This window comes from Pagrus major, chromosome 16 (assembly GCF_040436345.1).
Source record: "Pagrus major chromosome 16, Pma_NU_1.0".
NCBI lineage: Eukaryota > Metazoa > Chordata > Actinopteri > Spariformes > Sparidae > Pagrus > Pagrus major.
In genome coordinates, this window is record NC_133230.1 from 1,743,026 (window position 1) to 1,768,954 (window position 25,929).

The 25,929-nt window shown below is 42.2% G+C and overlaps 1 protein-coding gene across 1 annotated transcript in view; it reads right to left on the reverse strand.

Moving 5' to 3' along the window:
* akap6 (A kinase (PRKA) anchor protein 6) overlaps nucleotides 1–25,929 on the reverse strand; it is a 154,611-nt gene that overhangs the window by 19,643 nt on the left and 109,039 nt on the right. Inside the window, exons 16-18 of the mRNA XM_073483069.1 lie at nucleotides 25,761–25,907; nucleotides 17,010–17,270; nucleotides 171–254 (exon numbers count right to left, since the gene is read on the reverse strand). Coding sequence (XP_073339170.1) covers nucleotides 171–254; nucleotides 17,010–17,270; nucleotides 25,761–25,907 — 492 coding nt within the window. The remainder of the gene's footprint in view (nucleotides 1–170; nucleotides 255–17,009; nucleotides 17,271–25,760; nucleotides 25,908–25,929) is intronic.

The following is a 25,929-nucleotide window of genomic DNA, read 5'->3' on the forward strand; positions in this document are numbered from 1 at the left end:
GAGCAAAGAAACCAAAACAAACTCAGAAATCAAGCTAATTTCAATGGCATTTGTTACAGAAAATGGAGTACAAACCAAAAACAATCAAAAATACATAGAACAAACTACAGCGATGGTCGAGTCCTTTGATTTTGTCGGGTCGATTGTGATGTGATCAACTTTAAACCCACCTGGCTCTGCTGTAGCAGCTTCTGGCAGAGTTTCAGAACAGAGGAAACTCCTCTGCGACGAGCTCGCACCTCCGAGCACAGAGACTGGTGGGTGACATGAAAGAGAAAAACCAGAAGAAAGACGGCAAAACTCAGTAAATATTCCAATTTTTATAACACAAACATTCACATGATCCTGCTGATTTTTAGTCCATGAAACATCGTCTGTTTGCTGTGCTCTGCTAGCACAAACAGATCTTTGTGATTGTCACGATTGTATTAAACAGAAATAGCTGAACTTGATGGTTAGCATAAGTTGTAACTTGATCTGGGCACCGTCCCGTGCAGTTTTGTCCTTACCATAATTGTATATTTATTAAAGCACTACATTTCAGGATTGGAAATTTAGGTTTAGTTTGGTTTAAAACAGTAAAGTCCTGGACACAGATCCATTGTCGTCTCTAGTGTTCTCACAGTCGAACCAACCAATGTCAAGAAATATTATAAAATAGGAAACGAAAAAGGTAGAAAATGAACGTATTAGGTAGAATTTACCCGTGTTTATTTAACTGCTCTCTGCACTGTGCTGGGTTTAATTATTATCACTGTTTTTGATGATTTTAATCTTTTCTGTGCAACATTCCAGGTGCACTGTCAGTTTCACCTCTAAATAAAGTGATTATATCATCTGCGTAACCGTTGACTTGTATCCAGCCTGTCTGACCGTCTGACTGCTCTTGTTTTTTGACCTGTCCGTCTGTCGCTGTGTTCACAGATCTCAGCAGTTGATTTAGTGAATACAATCTTATTATTATTGACCTTAGTTGTAATAAAACATAGTTTAGAAAACACAAAAGGAAACAAACAAGAGCCAAATTTGCTCTCATTTAGTTTTTTTTAGTCTTCCACGGTTCAGCGCTGTTAAATTCGGGTCATTCATAACAATTCATTAGCATAAAGTCAAATTCAGCACACAGATCCTTGATCAGCAGTAACAGTGCATAAAATAAATGACAACAGCCAATATTCCCCCCTCTGCTTCCCTCTCTGCTGCTGTCTAATAAATGCAAAAACGAGGAAAAAAGAGAAACACAAGGATTGGCAGTGCCTATTATAAATCACTATATGCTGATGAGTTTCCACACGCAAAGGTCAGTGAGTGTGTGTGTGTTTGCATGTTTGAATGTTTACTCATGCAGGCGTGTGCACAAGTGGGTGTGTGTGCAAACATATGCATGTATTTCTGAGTGTGTGTGTGTGTGTGTGAGACAGAGAATAGAGGGGACAGCCTTACTCCTCTGCGGCAGCGACCAAACACGTCCAAGCCCCAAACTATTTATGCTAATCCTGCCCGCTCGCTGAAAAGCACTTCCTTTACATTTTCTTTACATTTTTCCAATAAATATTAAACACTATTACAATGAAATGGGATTCTCTTACTCTCTCTCTCTTTCTTTGCATGCACACACACACTCTCTGCATCTTCCTCGCACACCCCTCAACTCTTCTTCTCCTGTCTTTCATCTCCTCTTTCTCGCTCTCTTCAGTTTAGCATATTTGTGGCTCGCCTGGTTGTCTAAACAGGAGATGGGGATGCAGAATACAGCAGACAGGATCAAGAGGACAAGCCTGGTGTGTGTCTGTGTGTGTGTTTGTGAGGTTGCAGATAAATTTATTCCGAGCAGGAGGTGTGTATTACGTTGAAGGTGGAGGCTCTAAACAACAACAAAACGACTGAGTGATACTCGCTCTGCGCCAAATAACTGCAGCAGACAGCGTGGAGGGAGCACAGGAAGATGAATTAAACTAGATTGAGGCTGGAACAATAATTCAGCATGTTAGAGTCAGAGGACGACGGTCATAACTCTAAAATCTGCTCAACAAAGTCTGCTTCAACAACACAAAGTCCAACACACCGACAGAGAAATATCTGCACGATAAATAAGAGCTGCCGGCTTGATCAAGTTCCTCACATCAGCCTTCGAGTGCCGAAGACAAGTCTGATGTCGGATTGATTTCATCCACTTGGTAATTGCACAACTTTGACATCACAGTCAGCAAACATGACAATAAATGATAGCAGCTTAACAGGCTGTCAGACGGAACTGATTCACTTCAATATCTAATCAATACGGCTGTCTACACAGGCCGCGTAATGGCTCACACAACACCCACACTTCTCATGTGTAACTGCGACCCAAAGTGCAGCTTCGGAGGGGGCATTAAAAAAAGATCATCGCCGTATGCAAGAGCCAAGAAAAAGGATGAGATCACAACATCTGTACAGGTTGTTTTAAGTTGACTTTTATAATTAACATCGACATAGTTTCATCAACTATTGCGTTACAACCTTTACCACAGTTTGCATGTCAACGACAGCTACAGCTAGCTTAGCCTGGACACGCCAGTCCACAAAAAAACTTTTCAATCTCTTTCTCCTGAACATTATTGCACATTTTGAGGAATAGTGCAACAAGACAAAGGAGTCTTTTATTTAAGTCTTAAACATTAAGACATTTATTTTTACAAGTACGATTTCTTTGCTCTTCTCAAAGAAACACCGTAGCGACTAACCAGAAGTTTAGAGTCAATCACATGAAGATCCCTTTACTCCTCACCTTCCTCTGAAACAGCTTGTTGCATGTAAGCTGCAAAAAATGACCCCACTTCACACTTGAGTTATGACCTCAGTAAACAGTTTACTAATGAGTTTATTGTCTCAATCTGTAGTTTCAAATCTTCTTCAACACAGCGTGACGTTCATTTTGTAAATTGTGGTCCCATGTAGAGTAAAATAGACGATAAAGACTTCTCAGTCAGATCCAATCAGGAGTTCCTCCCCAGCTCCACCCGAAAACGAAGATGTAAACAGTTGTAAGGCCAAACTGAAGCTTCAAAACGGTAGTTGACAACCCAATGGCTGACGTCACGGTCACAAGATTTGTTAGGCGTCAAGGAAACGCTGAACATGAACATAATTTTGTTTGTTTACAAGAAAATGACTATTTGATCATTTCAGTATTAAAGTTTTCATTTACCACCACAGAAAACATGTTTTCCCTGTTTGTCTTTATAAAAAACAGGTTTTAAGGAGATTACATATTTATTTTAATCATCATTATCAGTATTATGACTTCAGTTTGGTCAGCTTTAGACAGAAAAGTCTTTTCTCTTAGAGTTTATTTCAGCCAGAGAAGAGAAACAGAGAATCCTAAGTCTCTATTGTTTCTGCACTGCTGGTTTTTATGCACTGATCCCTCCCTCTCTCCCTCTCTCCCTCTCTCCCTCTCTCCCTCTCTCTGGCGGGTCGAGCCTGGCTGGGCCCATATTGACTCAGAGGGCTCTACAGACACAGTCAGACAAATATTTGCTAAAAAGCTTTTCTTCCAAAATACATGGAAAGCCATGGAGTAGCTGCAGAGAAAGAGAAAGAGACGGGAGGATGTAGAAGGGAGGGAAGAGATGGACAGAAGAGCAGTGTGAGATAGGTCGACGGAGGAGGAGGAGGAGGAGAGGTAGTGTGATGAGCGAGACAGAAGAGAGATAGAAGATTAGAGTGAGTTACAAAGAAACTGTGAGATAAAGGGGGAGTAGAGAAGATAAAGCCAGAGACCAACAGAAAGAAGAAAAAGACAACAAGAGAGACAGGAAATTAAAAACAACAAAAGGGGAAACTGCTGATTTGTTAACATGTGAAACTGGGAAATCAGTCTGAAAACTCTTTATTCTGCTGATCGACAAAACTGTTTTATGTTGCGTTGATCAGCTGATTGCGTTTCTTCACATCCTGGAACCATTCTTCTCTTTTTAAATCTTGTAATGACTATTGTGAAATGATTTAAACTGAGGAAAGAAAGTGTCCAGTATGGCGACCTCAGGATTGTAATCTCTGCCTTTTTGCAGACGATGTGATGTTGTTCTGTCTCTTATTTCACCCGTAACTTTCACAACAGATGACTGAGAGTCAACGCCTCAACGTTTGACGCCATAATAATCAGAAATGAACATCTCACTCCTGGTTGTTTCGATTCACTTGCTGCAGACCAAGGGAAATTATACACTTCCATCCAGAAAGTGATCTTTAATAGAAACACTTCTCCTTAATGTTGAGGTTGTTCATCATCTGATCAGGATTTCTCCCGTGGCCGACCAAGAAAGCGCTAAAGGGATTACATATCCTATCTGGGGATGCTCCAGGATCCTCTGGAGGTGCTGCAAGAATGTAGCTTTCTTATCCTGATGGTCATGACCAGCCGAAAAATGGACGGATGGATGAATTATTTTTAGCTGGGGTTCTTTAAAATGTCATTCCAGCTCTACAAAAGGGGCTTAACAAGAAAACTTCAAGAACCATCATTTCTCTCAGTGTGTGATGTTAACGTTCCCGTCTCTCTCTACATGTACAAATTCAAGGTCGACCAACAGGAGAGACACAAAAAGAACGAGTGACATCTTTATCTCTTCGTTTGTTTTCCCTCCCTCTTCATGTGTTTCCCCGTCTGTCACTCAACATCCTCTTTAAGGAAGGGTGACCGACTCGGGATAAACAAAAAGAAGAGGATCTGCTCTCCTCTTTCTCTTAATTCCCTCCTTCACTCCGGCTTTCTTTCACTCTCGAGCTCGATCTCTCTCTCCTTCTCCCTCTCTCTCACTCCATCCCCCCTCTATCTCTCTCATTCTTAAATCTCCCTCTCCTAAAAACAAAATCCTCTTAACTCTCCTCCACCTCCTCATCTCCACAATCTAATTACCGAGACCTGCCGTGAAGAGAGGGATGGAGAGAGAGAGGAGGGAGGGAGGGAGGAGAGGATAGAAGATAGAGGAGAGTAGAGGTTGTTAGCTTGGATGCTACGTAGTAAAGCACAAAGTGAAACAGAAAGAGAGACAGGACGAGGACTGGGCAGCGTTTAAACTTTTGAATCCAAACGATACAAATATTTTAAGAAATCACAGTGAACTTCATCTTATACAAGTGAAAAGGGAGAAGAGAGACAAATGCAGCGAAACGGAGAATGACCATGATCATGAAAGAAAGACGTTAGTCAGACAGATACATACAAGGAAACAGTGAGACGGAAAAAGAGAAAGCAACCGAGAGAAAGGACGAGGACGACAGAAGACAAGGACAAACTATAAAGTGAGGAGAGACAGAAATGGAGAGAGACGAGGAGAGAGAGAGGGAGAAATTTGGCTGCTTGCGCGGTGACCCAGTGGATATTTCAATCAATTACCATTAATTAGAAATCTCTGATTAATTCTATTTGTTGATTAAGTCAATTAAAACCACAAGCACTCGTTATCGCACAACGAGCCTAATGAATTCCTGTCGACAATTTGTTCCCACACACATATTCCCTCCGCTGCTGCTAATACCGCCTACAGCTAACCAAACTTTGTCGTTTGCATACATCTCTCCCTCTTTCCCCTCGTCTGACATTTCCTCTCTTCCTTCCTGCAGTCGTTCACTCCCTCTCTCTTCCTCCTCTCTGCTCTCATTCCTTCATTATTTCCCGCTTACTTCCTAATTTCTTTGTTCGACTTCTGTCCAGCTGAATTTGTGAAAACTGCAAAAAACTGCAAAAAAAAAAAAAGTTACAGTAGCACCAAACTCTGCCGCGGAGGTTTTGTTCAAGAGCACCTTGAAACTTGTCAACGAGCAGGATGAGCGTTCAGAAATCGCTTCCTTCAGGGTTTTGGAGGCATAAATCTTTCACTCACAACCTTGTCCTCTCACCTCAAGGCTACGGATTTCCCCAAACTGGGGTCCAGATGATCTCGAGGGGTCCATCGCAGAGACTGGAGGTAAACATGGTTGTACACCAAATTTTAAAACTTGTTTTAGAGTCGAGCTATGAGCCAGTGTAACGCCAGTAAAGGCCATGAAATGAAGTCAAATGATAAAACATGACATGTTTCCTGTTGACAGCACATTTGTGATCAGCTGCTGCAGTTTGCTGCGTTACATTTTCAACTTATTCGTAATCGTTTAACCTGTTGTGACCTGTGTTGGTGTGTTGTGTACTGTAGATCGTCGGGAACGTTTCTGATGAAAATGAAGCTTTTACGAGAATTTAATTCTTTTTAGGTTTTTGCCTGTTTAACTATAAAATCTGTTTATGAATTAAAACAACAATATAACACGTGTTGATGAGACATTGTGAGTTGTAGTAATGTCAAAAAATGAAGGGAAAAAAAGTATTTATCTTCTTTCTTTTTAGAGCTATATTTATATTTGTATTTGTTTACACCTTGTTGAATCTGCATCATGAAAAGTCATGTTGCATTAGCTGCCAGCATGGAAACAGACGATCTCTTCTCTTTTACTGATATCATGATGTTTTCTACCAGATACCTCGATGCATATACTGTTTTCATATTGTGGGGACGACTGTTTGTACTTTGACGAAATATTAATACAATAAATGTGGATATAACGACGATAAATGTTGCTGTAATGCAGACTTTAAAACCAGGAAAAGACAACACCGTATCCAAAATCCAAGACTACAGTCTCATATTACGACTATCAATACATCACTCAGCCATAATTGATACTTAAAAAGAAACTTAACATGCTGACTATTCTGCAACATCTGAAGTTCAGGAGCAACTTTTGTCTATTATTTGCAAGTGATTAATATCTGTGATTGAGGAGTTATGAATAAAAAACACTGACCCTCTGTGTTCTTGAAAGGTCGTACAAATGTTTGTAGATCATTGATGGGAAACATCAGGCTGTTGTCGTGATATTTCTGACACTAACTTCTGTCCATCGAACACACCTCCATGTGTTTTCATGTTGTTAGCCTCTTCTTTATTAAATATCAGACTCAGCTCTGATGATGTGCTGTGTATCATTTATAAGACTACGTCAAACCGGTCACACATCGTTACGAATTGAAACTTGAAGCTCTGCCTCCGCTGACCCAGAATCCATCTGTCTCCCGCCCTGCACTTTTTAACATCACGTATAAATGGGCTCTGAAAGTCAGCCGGATTCGTTAAGAGCTTTTAGAGCAATTCATTGAAAATGGAAGCAGACAATAAAGTAAGATAGGACCTCTCCCGCTCTACTTTACCGCCGTGTTTGTGACATTTATGCTCAAACCTGGCAACCCGGGTGCATTAAAAATATCAATTTAGTACTCTGATAAATTGAGAGCTCCACTCCAGAGTGAGAAATTTATGTTTCCATTTTTAGGATTTCTCCAGAGTGGCTCACGTGAAGGTCGGAGGTCAGAGGTCACACGGTGGCGCTCGTATAACAGGAAGGAAATCATGTGGAGGATTTTTTCTTTAGCAGGACAAGAATCAGAATCAAACCCAAAACTAAAGACTAAAAATGGTTCTTATTCATGTGATATACCATCTACTCATATCTGAACATGTACTACAGGTATCAGACGCTTACATTTAATGATTTTCAGACAAATATGTATTGTGTTTAGTTACAACAAGTTATATAGTGTTCAAAATGTTGTGTTCATGTTTCTACAGTTAGAAATCTTTTGGATCAATATTTTCTGTGTTTTTATTTAATAAAACATGATGAAAAAACTTCAGATTTTGACATATTCCTAATTAATTTATTACATAACTTCACTACTTTTCTGCTTTATAATTGTTTAGTGTGGCTTCTAGAGATTTTGCATTTGATGAAGCGTCAGTTCACATGTTAAAAGTTGGATAAATGAAGTTAGATAAAGTGTTTGTGGCAATAAAGATCCCATAAATTCAACTTTAAGACTATTTAATGACTTTTAAGGCCTCATATTTATAAAGACTTTCTAAAGAACCTGCAGATATCTCGATGTAAAGTACGATTACATGCCAGCTGCAGATTAATAAACGGTGTGTGGAGCTCAGACGTGCAGCGACTCTTCCATTAAACTCTCAGTAAAAGTAGTGAAGCTGAGCAGGTTTTGTGTTTGATTAAAGCAAACATTTGTTAAAAATCCACCTGTGTGACAAAACGCTCGGCGGCCTTCATGTGAAAGTCAAAATGGATTACCGCTGACATCATCAGGTCTTATTGATCATCGTAAGTTATTAGCTGAAGTCCCTTTTCGCCCACGGGCGGCATTTTAGGGATGAAAGCTTTACTCTTAAAATATTCAGCAGCGGTAAACAAATGGAGGATATATGAAGTCTTTGTGAGTGAAAGCATTTACTGTTCTCACTAATGCAGCAGAGCGAACACGCCGCGGCGAGTTAAAACGCTGCTATCAATAAAATCCAATCTCCTTCTGTCTGTCTGCGTCTCTCTGCGTATTCGTCTTTCCACCTCTTTCTCTCATCCGTCTTTTTCCTTCCTTTTCTTTCTGCGTCTCACTTTCCTCGCCGGTCTCTCCGTCTCCCTCTTGTTTGCTCCTCCTGATCGCTCTCTCCATCTTCAGGTTTCAGTCTCTCTGCTCCTTCACCACTATCTTCTCCATCTCCATCTTTCACCCTGTCTCGTTCCCCTGTTTCGTCTCTCCGTCTTTTCCTGCTGTTTTAGCAGATGAAGGTGATTTTTCTCTCTCGTGTCTATTCGTCTCTCTCTCTCCTTTCTCGTGTCTTCAGGGCTGTTTTCTTTAGCTTTGTGTCATGACTGAAATAAAGGTTAGGTTTCAAATCAGTCAAACACCTGGATATAATAACCCGTGTTAGGCCTTGTGTCTCCGCCGCCTCGTCCTCAGCGGTTTTGTTTGTCAGATGTGAGGCTGCAGGAGTTATAACGGCACGTCGTGTCTTTGTAGTGAAAACCATTTATCTGCAGATTTGTTGCTTTGGGATTATTCAGGTTAACTGAAGGATTAAGCTTTTCCTTCATTGGTCGAGAAGTTCTGCTACTTTTTAAAGCTTAATAAACCATTTTAAACCCGCTGGATTAACAGAAAACAGCTGGTGAAGAGATGACAGTGTGTACTCGTGATCTACGTTGGTATGAAGTCAGTATCTGTATCCTATAGCCTAACAAAGTATGTTTATTTGGCCAAAACTTATTGATTTCTGAATGTTTTTAAGGTTTTCTTTAAAGCCTGAGGACGAGAACGTATCCAGAATTAAAAAGCCAAACTGGAGAAAAAGTTTTCTTTCTTCTCTTTAATCATCTTGTCAGTTTTCAGGTTTCTGGCTGAGGGCAACACTGTGAGTCTGTCTTTCTGATGTTCAATACACACAGTTCATTGATGAATAACATAGTTGATGTTAGCAGTTAACGTTTCTGCAAACCACAGACACGTCCAGTGTGTCGCAGTCTGTGTTGTTACCTGACTTTCACATCAGATTGTTTTGGAGTTGCAGGTGAAGAAGCTGCGAAACAGGCGACTGCAGCTTGAATCTGTGTTTTGGATATTCTTGACGAGAGACTGTGGCGTATTTCCAGCCCTGTTTGTGGCGATTAAGACGGGACATATTTCACGGGGAAGTCGGGTCGTCTCCAGCCGTGTTTGTGGTGGAAGAACTGGTTGTTTGTGGCGACTAAAACAAGTGTTTTTAGGCCAAACCATGATGTTTTCTAACCCTAACCACGTGGTTTTTGTGCCTAAACCTAACCAGAGCATAGGCACAGCGCTGTGACGAGAGGAAGAGAAAATGTTTCCTCAACAAACGTAAAGCTGCAACATAAAGAAGCGTTCATTTTTAACTTATTTGTGGTTTTGCAACGCTATAAGCTAACATTTATCCTGGTGATTGCTTTCTTATTACACATGATATACTACAGGATCACGGATTGAATCCTCTGGCTGCCTCTTATTTATTTGTGGTGTGTTCGGATGCAGGCAGACAAATAAAATATATATATTGCAGCTATTTCAGTTACACTTTGCAGAAGATGCTGTTGTTGTGTTGTGAAAAATGCATTTAAACTGGTATTTCTTTCATAAATGGAGACTGAATGGCTCCTGCCCTGTCAAAACAGTACGACGGGACGACTATAATTAAACTAAGTATCAGATCAGAGCTGAAACTACAACATCAAGTTAAAAATGGCCTTGAGTGTCTCAACACTTCACTTAACCTCCTCCTCTCGCTCTGTCCTCACTTCTCCATCGCTCTCTCCATCTCTTACGGTTTGTTTCTTGCTGGATTAAATAAATGTTTTCTTCTCCATCTTTCTATCTCCTTTCTGTTATCTCTCTCTCCTCGTCACTCGTCGTCTCTCTTCTTTCTCTCTTTTTCTTAACCACGATTTTTTTCCTTCTCTTTCCGTCTCTCGGTCTCCGTCCTGTGTTGTGATTCTCCCTCCGTCTCTCTCTGTCTCCTCTCCTTTAGCAGATGAAAGAGCCGAGTGTTTTCTTCTCCTCCCGAGCAGATGAAGATGAAAGTCTGATCTGTTTGTTGACGCCGTTACCGCGGCAACGTCTCACCTGTTTGCTCGCCTTCAACCCCTAACGAGCAACTCTTAACGAGAAAACACCTCTTCAAAAAAAACACACACACACACACACACACACACAAAACCGAGGAATGAGCGCAAACAGAGCTACAACCAAGAAAGACACACTGATGGGCATAATCAAAAGGCACACACACACACACACACACACACACACACACACACTGAGCTGCCTGTGTTCTTGGCAGGGAGTCGGCGGATCTTTAATCCTCATCATGCAGCAGGTATCGATATCAGAGCCTCGCTGTCACCTTCTATTAGCTGGCGGAGAGACGCTGAGAGGAGGGCAGGATCATATACAATAAAGGAGGGAGCTGTTGGTTTGTGGACGCCGGAGCGTATAGAAGTTATATCACCGTGCACAGATGTCACAACAGCGGCAAACATCCAGCATCTGTCGGATACATGAGCAGAACACAAACGTGCCATCGAACATGATTTCGATCTGATGAAGGACACAAAAACACTTCCTGTTTTATTTTGTAGATTATATCATCTTGTTGAGACTTTTCTACTTCCTGTCTTTGTTTTTTCTTGTTCACCTGTGTTGTTAATTAGTCCCAGTGTATTTCAGCCTGTTGTGTTCTCCTGGTGAGGTTTGTGTTTCTCTTCAGCGTGTTTTATTTGCCTGCAGCCTGTTTGTTGTCTGATTTGCAGCTCGCCCTTCTTGTTGTCTGCCTTTGATTTTTTTTTGGACTTATGTTATCAAAGCTTGTCTTTTGTGTTTTCGTCCATCTCTCTTTGTGTCTCTTATAACCGAGACACTGTGTCAGATATGAAACCAAATGTTAACAGCTGACTGGACGACCAGAATCAACCTGGCATGTGTTATTTCTAAATAAAAGTTAAAGGATGAAGGTTTGAATCTATCTTAATATTTATGTTGAAAGACTTATCGTGGCTCATTAATCATCCGTCCTCTTCGTCTGGCTGTAAAGTTTTACCTTCGACTGCGCTGTAACAGATCAGGGATACGTTCCAGTGATTCTGTGCAGAAATGCATCCGAACGAGCCTTAATTAGCCAAATATTTGTCCTGGCAGTCGTGTATGTGAAGGTTTACTGCCAGTGTTTTTCGTCCCAGCAACAAAACCTACACACGACTGCCATGAAGTGTCAGGGCTTGATTAACCCACTCGGGGGCCCCGGGGCAAAAATGAACCGTGTGCCCCGACTGAGGCCCCTCAGGGTTCTGGAGTCCTGGGCTGCGGCCCACTTTGACCAGCTGGTTATCCGGCCCTGTGTGTCGTTATCATTTCCTCTGCTCGGTGTGTCCTCACCAAAGAGCGAACATGGAGCTTGTCTGGTGTGAAAACGTACAGACTCATTAATTGCAGTGATATTCTGGGTTCATGTGTTTGTCACCGGTCACTGAGAATCGATGGAATACAGAATGAGGTCATCTCTGAGGACGGCAGGTGAGATAGGCAGGTATATAAACAACAGGAGGTGGGTGGTTCTCAGTCATGAATAGCTGAGGAAGGCCGAGTTCATGCTATAAACTGTGGGGGGGTCAAATCTTACAAACGGCAGGAGGAAGGAGAGCTGAGAATAGACATGACCGAGGGAGGGGGGGGCGGCATGTGTTATAGATGATGCCCAGAGGGCAAAGAGCAGGACCGGAGGGGTCCGGGTGATGAGGCGACCGTGGGTAACAAACAGTGGGGGGGGCGGGTTCATCTACTGTCAACAGCGGGGGCGAGAGAGAGCAGCTGGACAGATAACAGGAGAGAGAGAGAGAGACGGAGAGGCAGCAAGGACGACGGACTCAGAGGAAATACAAGAAACAGAAAGATGAAGACGCTCACACTGATATCTGCATGATCTGTGTGTGTGTGTGTGTGTGTGCGTGTGTGTTTGTGTGTGTGTGTGTGTGTGTGTGTGCGCGTGTGTGTGGAGATCTGTTTCCATTTCTAAAAAAGAAAGAAGCTTGTATCATGTCATCACCTCCATTTTGTTCTGGAAGGTCAAAAAGGACAAAAAAAAAAGAGATTTTTAAATTTTTCATCTGATGATGTCATCTTTTTTTTGTCCTGGATAAAATGAAACCAGCATTATGAACTCGTTATTACACTTGTTGTGATCAAAGAGTGTTTAATAAAGACTGGAATAGTGTGAATAATGTGAGCAAATATAATCTGATTTTATGAAGTTTATGTGACATTTCATGGAAACTCCTCATCAAAGCGGTGCGATGACACGATTGTGCTGAATTACTTTATCTGCTATTTTAGTATTTCGTCCATATTTCATGGATTGATCTCTTTTCTTTTTCTGTTGTCGCCGATACGTTATAAAATTAGTTTAATACGACTATAAAATGAACGTATCCGACTAAATCTATCGTCATTGTAGGTTAAAGCTGCAAACACGCTGCTGTTAAGATGTGAGCTAATCAAAGTAAAACAAAGTGCGGTGTCGGGCGACGTGCTCGTCCCGCCTGCGGCACTTCTTCATGTCGTGATGTCAGCTGAATCAATCAGAAACCTGGTGAAGTGGACTGAGCCAAAGATCCGGACCCGGGAGATTTTCAGAGTAAAAGAACCGAGACGTTTTCTCCTTATTTTTGAAATCCAAACAGATTTATCTAAAAATGAGATACACAGGAGAAATAAAGAAATATTTATTCAGATAAAACAAAGAAGATTCGAGAAAACCATCAATGTTTGAGTTTCCAGACGGAGCCGTCGGTGTGTGTGAATCACATCCAGCCTCCACCACCACACACACTTTACAGCAGGTGTGTACTTGTGTCTTGTGAGTGTGTGAATGTGTGTGTGTGTGTGTGTGTCTGTGTGTGTCAGGCTCAGTCTATTAATTCTCCGTGTGTCCAGCCCCCAGAGCGTCTCCACGACAATAGAGAGTCATCGGAGGCCCGGGGCCTGCTGGAGAACGTCTGGCTGACGCCGTATCTTAAAAGGAGCGCTAATTCAATTAAGAGCCAGGTTACAGCCAGACAGGTGGAGGAGGAGGAGGAGGAGGAGGAGGAGGAGGAGGAGGGTGGAGATTAACTTAATACCTCCTGAAAAATCTTATTCCTGCTCATCTGACTGTTGCATGATTTCATTCATAGCACCGCAGAGAACTTATAAGTGGACCTTGAGCTGGGTTTTTGTTGTCAGAGACACATTTCCTCACCAAGTGGTTCTGTTTCTTGACAATCTTCCTTCACACCAACATGACGGAGGTGAAAATGTGTTGAGCTGGAGGCAGACAAACCAAATCAAACCACGTCACCTCGAACTGATCACTTATTCTAATGTATTTTTGTGTTTTGGGTGAACTGAGCCTTTAACATTTTAGCACAGATTCTTATATATATGAGTGTGCGCTGGTCTTACTGCAACAGTGTGACATTTAGAAATCTTTCTGGTGTATTTGTGTGTGTGTGCTTGTGTTTTATAAATATATGTTTGTAAATGTGTGTGTGTGTGTGTGTGTGTGTGTGTGTGTGCGCTCCTCTGACCTCTGCTGATCCCCGCTGCTTTCTCATACAGCCGTACAGTAATAAGCTGCCGCGCAGAAATCGAACCCATTTACGAGTCCAAACGCCAAAAAAACAGACAAATGATCGCTAAAATGGAGCTGACTTCTCTTAAAATGGAGCCCCCTTCCCTCCATTTGGCCTCCCTCTCTCTCTCTCTCCATACAAATGACGGCTATCAATATTTCCAATCTTCATTTCTCCAGAAGCTCAGGGCCTCTTTCTGCCAGAAATCAATGGCTTCCCACTGAGAGCTGTGACAAGGATCAAAAGTAAGAGCGGCTCGCCTCACTTTTCTTCAGAGAAACTCTCGTTCGTACACAGTTTTATCATTTAAGACGGCCAGCGTGTGTGTGTGTGTGTGTGTGTGTGTCTGTGTGTGTGTGTGTGTGTGAGCGTACGCTGACGAGTGTGTGTTGTGTTTATAGCAACACTGACCAGTTCACATCTTCACTCACTGTCATGAATTCATCTCTGCCTGATTGCCATGATGATTGATGACATCACACAGAAACAACACTGGACTAAGACTGGACCAAAGACTTTTTGTGGTTTTTGGTTACTACGGTTACCATCGTTAAGGTTTTGTCCGTCGTCTGTGTTCCCCATCAGTCATGAGGACTCTTATAACAAAAAATGTGACTAACGCATAAAAATTTTGCACTTGCAGCACTTCCTGTTGTCTCATGACGAGTTAGCGATTCAAGAAGGAGCTGCCGGCTGTAGATGTTGACTTTAGAGGAGAATATTTGGGAGTGGCGAGAGCAGGCGTCTGTTGTCGAGCTATGCTGCAGCATTTAAGCGACCACTTCACGGCAAACGATGGATGTGCAGCAAATTATCACCGACTGCTGGTGGTCGGAGAGCAAGCAGTAGCTCCTGGCTGTAGGCAATCCTGCTTACGGCCTCGTCGCCGCCATCATGGTGCCTACAGGTGAATCGGCGAGTCCAAACTGCAGTGAATGGAAGTAGACTCCAACCACGGTTAAAGACACTTGTACGTAAACTTCAAGGCGTTAAAAGTTAAAGATAAAAAGTTTTTAAAAAAGCGCAGGACAGACGAACAATCAGCAAACAGATGGCGGTCAAAGAAGAAGAAACACGCTTCCTTCCTTCGTTTGTTTTAAATTCTTCACAATAAAAGTTATTTTGTTATTTAAAAACTTCTAATATGAAACAAAAATCAGGAAGTTTTGGGTTTTTACCAGCAGCAACTTCAAACAAATCCTGAAGCCATGAACTGAAACAGATGACAGAAAGTACAACCGGGCTCAGAGACCTTCAAAAATGTCTTCGTCTTTGGTCTCCTGCACAGACATTAGATCAGTTTTAACAACTTTACTGTGGGTTTGATTTCATGATAAAAGCATTTGAAGGATCAGTTTGTCTTCACGAAGCTTGTGTGACTGAAATCATCAGCTTATGTTCGTGTCTGTGTGTGCTTGCGTTCCTTTGTTGCGACAGTCGTCTATAAATTTTCTATGCACTCATTTATTTATGCCTATACGTGTCACTCATTTGCATGATCCTGTGTGTGTCATCTTGTCAGTATGTGTGGGCACATATATAAATCAACGCACTTTTGTGCGTCTGCATGTATATTTCAGTGTGTGCACTGTGTATGTGTGTATCCGTGTGTGTGTGTGTGTCTCTGGTTGTCAGTCACACGGCAGGGCTAGGCTAATCAGCGCAGCTAGCTGTTCGCTGTGTGATGTAGGCTGATTAATATCCTGTTAGCGTCCCGTGGCTTTTAAGGCTAACTGCTGTTTCCTCTATACATCCATCGCTTCAAAACAGCCCTGCTTTCATCTGGCCTCATTAAGACGATGTATTACTATACTTAGCAACAAAAGCACACACACATACACGCACACACACACACACACACACACACACACACACACAGAGAGACAGGGAACATTTGTTAAAAGCTGAATGCTGATTGGTTAAAGCTCTGTCACATATTTGATAGAAGAAGTTGATGAAGAAAAGTTGAGTGACTACGTGAACGTTTGTGTCTCAAAACACTCAAAATGTATGTATGTTTTTGTATTTTCCTGAAACACTGCAAACATTAGGGGAAACTTTACCTGACGCCAGTCTAGTGAACATCAACTCATAATAACTCATAACTCAAAATGGGTATATTTGTTTTTTATTACAATTATAATAATAAAGTCTAAATGTACAGCATGTTGCTTTTCTCTTCTGTTTTTTGTTTCTGTTGGTTTTTCCTCCCTGCAGAAAGGTTTTTGTCCGGGGGGAGGTTTACTAGGGTCTCTCTCGGAGGACTAATGTGAAATTCAACTTCAGGTCGTATTGTAAACTGAAGGTCTCAGAAGTTACATTCATGTGTGACTCTGTTCCATTGATGTTTGGGGTGTTTTCATTAATGACCATGACCATCTTCGACTCATTTTTTTGAGTGGTTAAGTTGACTGAAATTAACTAAAACTTAAGGCTGCATTTACACCAAATCTGGTGCGGCAGTATGGGAGTGTCACTCCATGGTCCGTGTGTGTGACGTGTTGGGAACCCCCTGCTGATCAGTTTGTCCAAAGCCGAAGCTGCTATGTTGTTCTGCGGCACAGAGAAATGTCCGTTCGGGTCCACCAGTGATCGCCGGCATCCACGGATGTGTTTTAAACTGGTGCACAAAGCTAAACTGAGTGAATACACACGACACATTATGTATCACAGTGTGATTGTCAGCTTATGTGATTGGCCATCGCAAGTTTAGTCGGATTCAACTTTTTCTGCGTTTTTTTGCGAAGCCTCCTGCACCACCGCAGCCAAAAAGGACTGCCCTCATTAAAATGGGAAAACCTGTGTTTTTGCCGCAAAGCCCAAAGCATCAGTTTTTGACGAGTTTGCAATCAAACATATCACTAAACATATCAATATTTCGCCCAGTCCTACAGTCTACTGATTCCTAAAGTTCTGCACAACCTCCTGCTAACATCATGCTAAGCTAACTGGAGCACTGGTCTTCCTACCTTGAAGCTCTGGAGCTGCTCGGAGGCGTCTTTGTGCTGTCTGAGGCAGGAGTTGAAGATGAGGAGCTCGGTGTCTCTCAGCCACGCCTTCAGCTCTTTAATACGAGCCTCCAGCTGCTCCAGGAGCGAGTTGGTCAGCGGCGAGAGGGCCGAGCGAGGGTTCTCCACGGCGCCGCCTCGACCGACGACCAGCAAAGAGTTCATGTTGGCCGACTGGTTCTGCTGGGAGGAGCTGGGTCCCGAATGCTCGGAGAGGATTTTCTGTAAGACGGGGAGAAAAGGACAGAGGGCAGAGAGTTAGTGTGAGGACACCGTGTTGTGTCAATACTGCATCATGCAAAGCAGCATATCAATCAATACATACACGGCCATTAATCATTTACCTCCAGAAACATACAGATCGATACAGAGGATGTCATGTATTCACTTCTAAACTGCTGGAGGATGATGTGAACATTAGACCTCTGTGTCAGTCATGTCACTGTTGAAGATGTAATCATAATCACAATCTCATTTACTTATTGATTATAACACATCTTTTCTTGTATGAGGGTGACGTCACTGTGTTGGATACATGAGGCAGATGTTTTGATGGCACTTTATATCAAGGTCATTGTAATAAGCATTAGTTAACAGGTCATATAAAATACTTATACTAATACTAACACTCGTGCACTCACTTCAGACGGGGCGCACGCTAACGCTTTTAGCTTAGCAGCTACAGTGAAGATTTCAGCTTGTAAAAGGGTTTAAATAAACATCTTTTCAAATCAGTTTGGGATCTCTGTGCTTCTGGAGGCTTGGATTACAGCAGACGAGCTGTATGGAGCCACTTTATGTTTTGTTGGTTGTTTTTTACGTTGTAAAACAAGACCCCTGCAGCTGACTGTCCATCAGCATGGAGGGAGGAGATAATGACTCCATAAATCTGCTTAAATCCTTAAAAAGACACTCCTTATACATGTGTTCGCAGAACTTGCCTGAGAAAAATCATGTTTTTAAGTTTTCTCCAGTATCTAAGAAATCCAGTGATAGTTGTCTGTACAAACATAAGTACACTGCAAACAGGAAGTGCTAACAGCTAATAGGGCTGTGCAATTAATCGAATTTTGATCGTGATTTCGATTTTTGGGTCAAACGATCTCCAAACTAATATAATCGAATTGAAACGATTTATTTGGCATTTTTCGTCTTACAGTAAGCTTAGAGATTTTCTGAAAGAGATGCGCATGCGCAATTCAGTCCCTCCCAAAAGCATTCAACGCGGCCCTGCTGACTGGCACTCACTCAAGTTACGTTTTTCTCGAAATTACATAATTACATAATCGCCATCAGTAAACAGGACGCTGTCTGACTCTGTCACTCGCGGGGAGGGATGCTGTTTTCTGGGGGAAAGTTCACCAAGTCTCGGTCGGGAGGGCTGAATCATCGCGACAAACACTTGGTGAGTTTAAGTTTTTTGCCGGGGACAGACGCTGTTTTTCGGGCAGAAATGTGGCGAAGAGTCGGTCGGACAGACACTTCACGTATAACTGCGGTATTTTTTTCCTCATATAAGTTGCCAAAGACACGACCAGTTACTACGATACTGTTGTTTGGTCCTGTAACGTTGCTTTGTGGGACATTTCTCTATTTTGTTGAGTGAAGGACCTGTTCAGTTATCAGACAGTGAACACCATCAGATCGACACGCCCCCGCTCCGCGCCACCGGCTTATCCGTTCACACTGGTTCAGTTCGCCAATACTGCGCGTCAGACACCGATCTCAGACACACTGTATAATGCGATTCCTTAACTGTCAAATTCGGACAGGCACAAGAAAATAACAGCTGCCATTGGATACTTTATAGCTAAAGATATGCACCCAATCGTTTGTCTTATTTGATTTTCTGAGTATATTTATTTTATTCATTAAATGTTTTATAGAAATTGCAGAACAGTTGGATACATATTTGTACATTATTTTCGATTTGAACATTGCGTGTATTTTTTTTAGAGAAATGCTGAATAAATGCATCATGTTTCCAAACTCAAAAATAATCGTTTAAATAATCGTGATTTCAATATTGACCAAAATAATCGTGATTATGATTTTTTCCATAATCGAGCAGCCCTAACAGCTAATTCAGCAAAGTTTTAATGGAGTTTGGGAGTTTGTTTTGGTTGTTTTTTACGTCCCCAGCTACTTCAGTTGTTTAGGAGACGATCCAATGTGTTGTGGACTACGAAACTTCACCTGACTTTACATCAGCATGGAAAGGAGGAGCTGTTCCTTTAATTATGCACTTATTAACAGTTAACGATGCTTTTAGCAGATACTGGATCTAAAGCTACAACAATGCCTTGTTAAATTGAATATTAAGGTTAATAAGTCCTTAATATAAAGCATTTCATTTCGTTTTTATCGATTTCTTTATGGTTTAATTGGTTTCGTCTTAGTTTTAGGACCTGACACATTCAGAAAGGCTGCTGATCATAGATACAGTTAAATATTTCCAGTGCTAGAAAAATTAGGATAGGATATCACATTATACATTTTATATCTGGTGATATATTTCATCCTGATCACCCTTCACACCTCGTTCATTCTGTTCAGTAACCAGTGCTGCTAATGTTTGTATTGTCACTATGAATTAGCTCGATGTTGCTAATGCTGCCGTCATCATTGTTGTGCCGGTCTGTTGTTGTTGTTGTGTCGACGAGGGCCGCTGTTGTTGATGAACAAAGCTGGGTGAGATGAAACCGGTGTTTTTTTTTTTCCAGGTGCAAAAACAGATCAGCTGCTAATTCAGAGCTTCTAGCAGCTTCACCTACAGAGCTGAAATCCACACCCAAAACAAAACATCATTTAGACACAATACAAACCCAAAGAGTGTTTGGTGGTGAGGAGCAATCACTGTTTCAAATAGGAACAACTTCGAATAACAAGAGCCTCACTCCCAGTGTGTGTGTGTGTGTGTGTGTGTGTGTGTGTGTGTGTGTGTGTGTGTGTGTGTGTGTAATAAGCTCTGCAGAGTAATTTTCCAACCCCTGTTGATCACACAGTAAGACACAGCGAGCGGCTGAGAGAGACTATTCCCCACTTGGATTTAGACGAGTGTGTGTTTGTGTGTCTGTGTGAAAAGTGCTCATCAGTATCGAACAAACAAACTCGTGTTGTTCTTCACCGATCACGACGAGCTCAGGGCGACGGCGTCCGCAACGGGCGGCGCTGTGACGAGAGAACGAACCGCGTAATGTGTGCTGCATTTTTCTGTGACGCTTTAGTTATAATCTGTGTGTATTTAGTTTTAAGATTTATTTATTTTTAATCACTTTTATCATATTTCAAGGGTGCAAATGCAGAATATTCCTCAAAAAATGAAAGAATATGAAAACATTAGCTGGAGGGACGAGGATTAAAACATAAATCTAATAAAATGTTATATTTACTTCATGTTTTTCAGATTGTTTGTCACCATTTTGGGTTCGACTGTTGCTTGTTTGCAATTTTTGTGGCCGACTCCGATCTTCTTTATAAGAACTATAATCGTCAGCATACACAAACACTTTGATGTTCATAAAACGGCCTAACTCTTTCATTTTCCCCAAAACTGCACACAGTTATAGGACCTTCTTGCACTGTCGCTGAAACAACTTTTAAAATAAAGTGCTCTGTTGCTGTTTTTTTGTGCAAATACCATCCAACTGAAAATTAATTGCAGTATATCTCACTTTATCGAACATGCTGTCAGCTATTTTATTCAACGGCCTGTCAGTGAAATGATCTAAGTGAATTTAAGCAGAAGGAGTGTGTCTTGAATGCGCTGTAGTTAAAAGTTTGCTCTGGTTCAGGTAACGGAGCGTCCCTGGTGTTATTTTGCATTCATAACCCTCGACGACGGGACCTGTTTGGCCAGCCAACATGACGTCCTTTAATTTATTGTTTTGTCCACAACCCGACGATATTCAGTTTACTGTCACAGAGGAGGAAAGAAACCAGGAAATATATTTGTATTTACGAAGCTGGAACCAGAGATTTCTTAGTTTCTTCATCATTATTGCCAAAATCCTCTCAGTCACAACTTCCTTGTGTCTCTACATCCAATCAGGTATCTTCACGCTTAACAATCAGATGTTGAGCGTCAGTTATCTGTCACTGAGAATCTGAGTGAGATACGTTAGTCTTATATTTATTTATTACTGTTACAGATGTTGAACCAACCTGCCCACTTCATATTTAGCTAATAGAGAGAAAGTTTCAGTTCATTTCTACAAAGTTTAGTGTCTGTACACTGTTTCTCGTCGTATTCAGGCTTCTCATTGTTTGGCTTTGATAGCAGCTATCTTGCAGCTCTCATTATGACTTTAACAAGTGGCCATAACGGGAGAAACTTTGAGCGTCAGCGAACACAGAGCTGCTCCCGAACGAGCCCCGCATGGGTCCCTGTCGCTAATTTGCATATGTATGTGTTTGTACAAAAAGGTATTGAGTCGTCTATAGCAGCGACTCTGCCTCCTGAGTGGAAACACTACTTTAGCCGAACTGTGGCAGGTAAAAACCAGCCCATTAGACGATGAAGAGGGGCGATTATAGGACCCCCTGACCGGTGAAATGTGCAGTTAGTTGTGTGTTCAAGAGGCGACGGCGATTATACGAGTCGGTAGTTAGTCTGGGAGAGAGAGAGAGGAACAGAGAGCGAGCGTATATGAGGATGGATGTAGGATATCTGCAGGGAAGTAATGCCAGAGACATAAAGAACATTTTCCAAGACAAATAAACAACATTAATTTTTGTTTTCTGATACATTTTCTTTTCTCTGCAGGTGGTGGTGTGTTTATTTCCTCAGAGCTGAGCAGCTTCACACTGTGTGGACACTCAGAGCTTCACATTTGTGTCTTTTTTTAAGACTTACATAGTTTTCAGACTTCTTTTATGTTCTGTGTATTTCTTGCTGTATTTCTTGTTATTGCTGGTGTTTGTTTGCCGTGCGTGCTTCCATCTCTTTGTTCTCTTCAGCATGTTTTATGTGTTGTCAGTGGGTAAAGAGGTTTCCTTTATTTGCTTTTATGTTCCTTAGTTGCAGTGTGCTGGGCTCTCCAGCTTTGTTTAACTGAAAAATGTATTTAAAAATGAGAAAACAGTCGAAACCTCACACTTCTTTTATTCATAAAATGAGGAAGAAACATATAAAGAACAAAACTTTCATTTAATGCCAGCTAAAAGTAAGTTATTGATGATAACAGTGATATTTAAAATGTTTGCTAAGTACTTTTCTGCAAAAACCACAGATGAGTTCAAGATTAATGTTCCTTTATGTTGCAACTTTACGTTTGTTTAGGTTGAATTTTCTGTTTATCTCTCGTCACAGCGCTGTGATTATGCTCTGGTGAGGTTTAGGCACAAAAAACACTTGGATAGGGTTAAAATAGCTGTTTCGGTCACCACGATCACAACGGAGATGGTCGAACTTCCTGCAGAAAGAGCCGGTTTTGATCACCAATAACTCGGCTGGAGATAATCATATAAAGTGCACGTGATATGCTACGTTTGGTATAAATGTCGACCTTGGACGTTCCTGTGGTTTGCAGAAACGTTAACTGCTGACATTAGTTCCTGGAGACTGGACTGGAAGAAGACGATGCAGTAACTAGTAACTGCTGTCGTGCAAAATCACGTCTGTGGATTGTTGAAATTATATAGATATTGAGATAATATCGTTGTTGCAGATCCTTTTGGTTTGAATTTCAGATCCACAACTTAGCTTTGAGTAATAACGCAGATTCATCCTCACTGTGAGGCCTCAGATCGTGTGTTTAACAACACCGAGACTCTAAGAAGACAAACGAAAAAGAGACAGAGGGGAAAATAACTGGCGAAGAAAACAAAGACGAGAAAGAAAAGGTTGAATGGAGGGAAAAGAGGAAATGTGACAGAGAGATTAGAAGTGAGAACAGAAGAGGGATGAGAGACAGCGAGGAAGGTAAGAGAGAAAAATGTGGGAATGGAAGAAGCAAATGAAAAAGATCTGGAGGGAGAGGCTGAAAATGAAAAAGAAAATTAGCAAATAAGAGAGATAAAGAGAGGAGGAGAGCAAATGAAACAAAGGGAAAGATGGTGTGTTGTTTGTAGGGACTCAATTAAACAGAATTTGTTTTCCCTCCTCCTCCTCGTCCTCCTCCTCCTCCTCGTTTCCCCGCAGGTTGAAGTGGTGATCGGGTCGTGACTCCCGCGTTTTAGAGAGTTGATGGGAAAACGATGAATACGCAGATGAAAAGATCATTTCAAGTGTTCATTTACCAACAAAGCGAAGCACCTCTGTGCTCGTTTTTTTCTACGTTACTCTCTGTAATGTTTGCAATCCATGATTTATCATTTAAATTTAAAATATTTGGGGTCTTTTCCAGGCTGTGTTGTGGCTTCAGAAGGAAAATCTATCCATCTGCAGATTTTACTCTGCATCCGTCCTCTCACACACAGTTTGACCTTGAACAAATGCGAAGAAACGACGAGCTGCTGCCAAAATCCACAACGGAAAAAGATGAAAGCTAATTTACAACCTCTTTATTTTGTTCGCCGTTCGGGCTCGTGCGTGTGTGTGTGTGTGTGTGTGTGTGTGTGTGAGTCATAAATTCTTCATAAGGCCAGGACAGTTCAGAGGCGAGGCGCAGGACATCAATTCCAGTTAATTCCCAATTTGTGTCAGAGCAGCAGATGCCGACGCCAGCACTGATAGGCCCGTTAATATGCTACTCAGACGCCATGTTGGGAGGGGGGGGGGAGGGGAAGGAAGGGTGAGGGAGGGAGTCGATGGCGGGTAAAGTGACACAAACAGACCTTTGATAAACAGCTAAAACGATGTGGATTAACTGTTTTTCACCGTAAACTGTATACAAGGGGAGGCGAAGTGAGTGTCCACATACTTTTGTCGACATGAGAGACACGGAGGATGAAGGAGAAAAGAGAGAGAGAGATTTAAAGTGTCTGCTTCACTGGCGTCGCCTCTTTTCTATCACTACCCAGAATCCCTCTTGTTCCCCCCGGATGACACACACACACACACAAACTTTGATACGTGTGTGTGTGTGTGTGTGTGTGTGAGACGGCATTGTGAGTCCAAATGTCTCTTTGTCAGTAATAGAAGTTTAATCACAGTCTGGTTACTGTGGCGGAAACACAGAGAGCGAGCGAGCGAGCGAGCGCGAGTCATCTGTTGCTGTTGTTTAATTTCTAAAATGGAATCTGTTTCTGAGACGTTGATACATATGTTAATGCACACACATGCACACTTCCAATAACTTTCAACGTGTGTGTGTGAGGCGGTAATCACTACAAGGAGACGACGCACACACAGATGGCGTCCTCGCTCTGTGTGTGTGTGTGAGGGAGCTGAATGCGTCGCCGCGCCGCCGCTCGGTCGACAGGAGACGGTTTTTTTGTTTCTTTCCGAGGAACAAAGTCACATCGTCACATTTGAGCCTCCTGACGAGCCGCCGCCAGCTGTCAGCTTCCTCCGCAGACCTGGAATTAATCACCACGCCCGGGTGAAGGCGAACAACTGCCGCCGACGTGCCCGTCAGCAAGGCACGCCGGCGATCTCTACAGCCTCTGAATTCAATCCAAAGTGTAAGAGATCAGGCTGAGAGTTCATCACCACAAACGATGACTACGCTACCAAAATATGTTTTTAAATAATTGAAGGTATAAACTAGTAGAAGTCAACTACGACTCCCAAGGTGCATTTCACCAAGAAACATCCAATAATAGAACCTAAAATGATGCTGCACACACCAGAGCATTATCGAGGGCGTCATTCTTCAGCGTCCAGGCTAAAGGCCAGCTGGAGTGAAAGGAAACCTGGTAAACTGTTAAATTGTTTTTGGTTTTCTGAATTCTTTTACTTTGTCAAAATGTTTTGTTGCTGAAGAAAAAGGCTCAAAGGAAAACTGCATGTCTTTGTTGTGTTTTTTTTGAAGGGTAAGGAGAGACGAGAAGTTAAAGTCCAAAAAGTGTCATATGAACATTTATCTCATTTGTCTCGTCACTCAGCTGCTGTTTGACAGATGCAACTCGGGGCGTTTGTGTTTCCGCGGACGGCTCGGTGACGTCACAGATCTTCAGTCGTTACTCTGCAGTGCAGAGCCGATTCAAACAGCTGTGTGTGTTTGTGTCGTCACGCGACGTCGAGCGCGCCGTCCATCTCGACCTGAGCAGACGCTTCTGTTTCCTGATGAGTTTCGTCCGTGAGGAAAACTTTCTGTGATCATCACCGACTGATCTTTGGTTTTATGACACGAAGACGTGAGGAATGAGGTGTTAGTCTTTTAATGCGGCTCCTCAGTTCTTATTTTTAAAAAGAAAACAGACCAGATGTGTCGAGAACAGAATATTTAATATCTATCTATCCATCTATCTATCTATCTATCTATCTATCCATCCATCTATCTATCCGTCTCAGTTCGTTCCTTCAGACAGCTAAAAGGCCACGGTGGCAGCAGGGCTCCTTAATTGAGACGACATTAATTATCATCTTCATGTTTGAGATTAGATCAGTGCTGATTAGCCTAAAATTAGACACACACACACACACACACACACACACACACACACACACACACTTGTCTCAACAGAAATATTAGCGTGATCCTCCAGATACTGTTTCTGTGTTTGGCATTTCTGAAACTGCAACCTCTACTTGCTTGTGTGTGTCTGTCTCTCTCTCTCTCTCTCTCTCTCTCTGCGTGTGTTTGTGTGTGCGTGTGTGTGTGTTACCTCCAGCTGTCTCCACGTGTGCGTCAGGTTGTGTATTTTGGGGTGGAAGTCGCCGGGCAGCTCGGTGGCGCTCCTCTTCAGAGACTCGGCTCGGCCCAGCAGGCCGGTCTTCTTGCTCTCCATCATCATCAGCTCGGCGTGGCTGCTCTGGAGACGGACAGCAGGACAG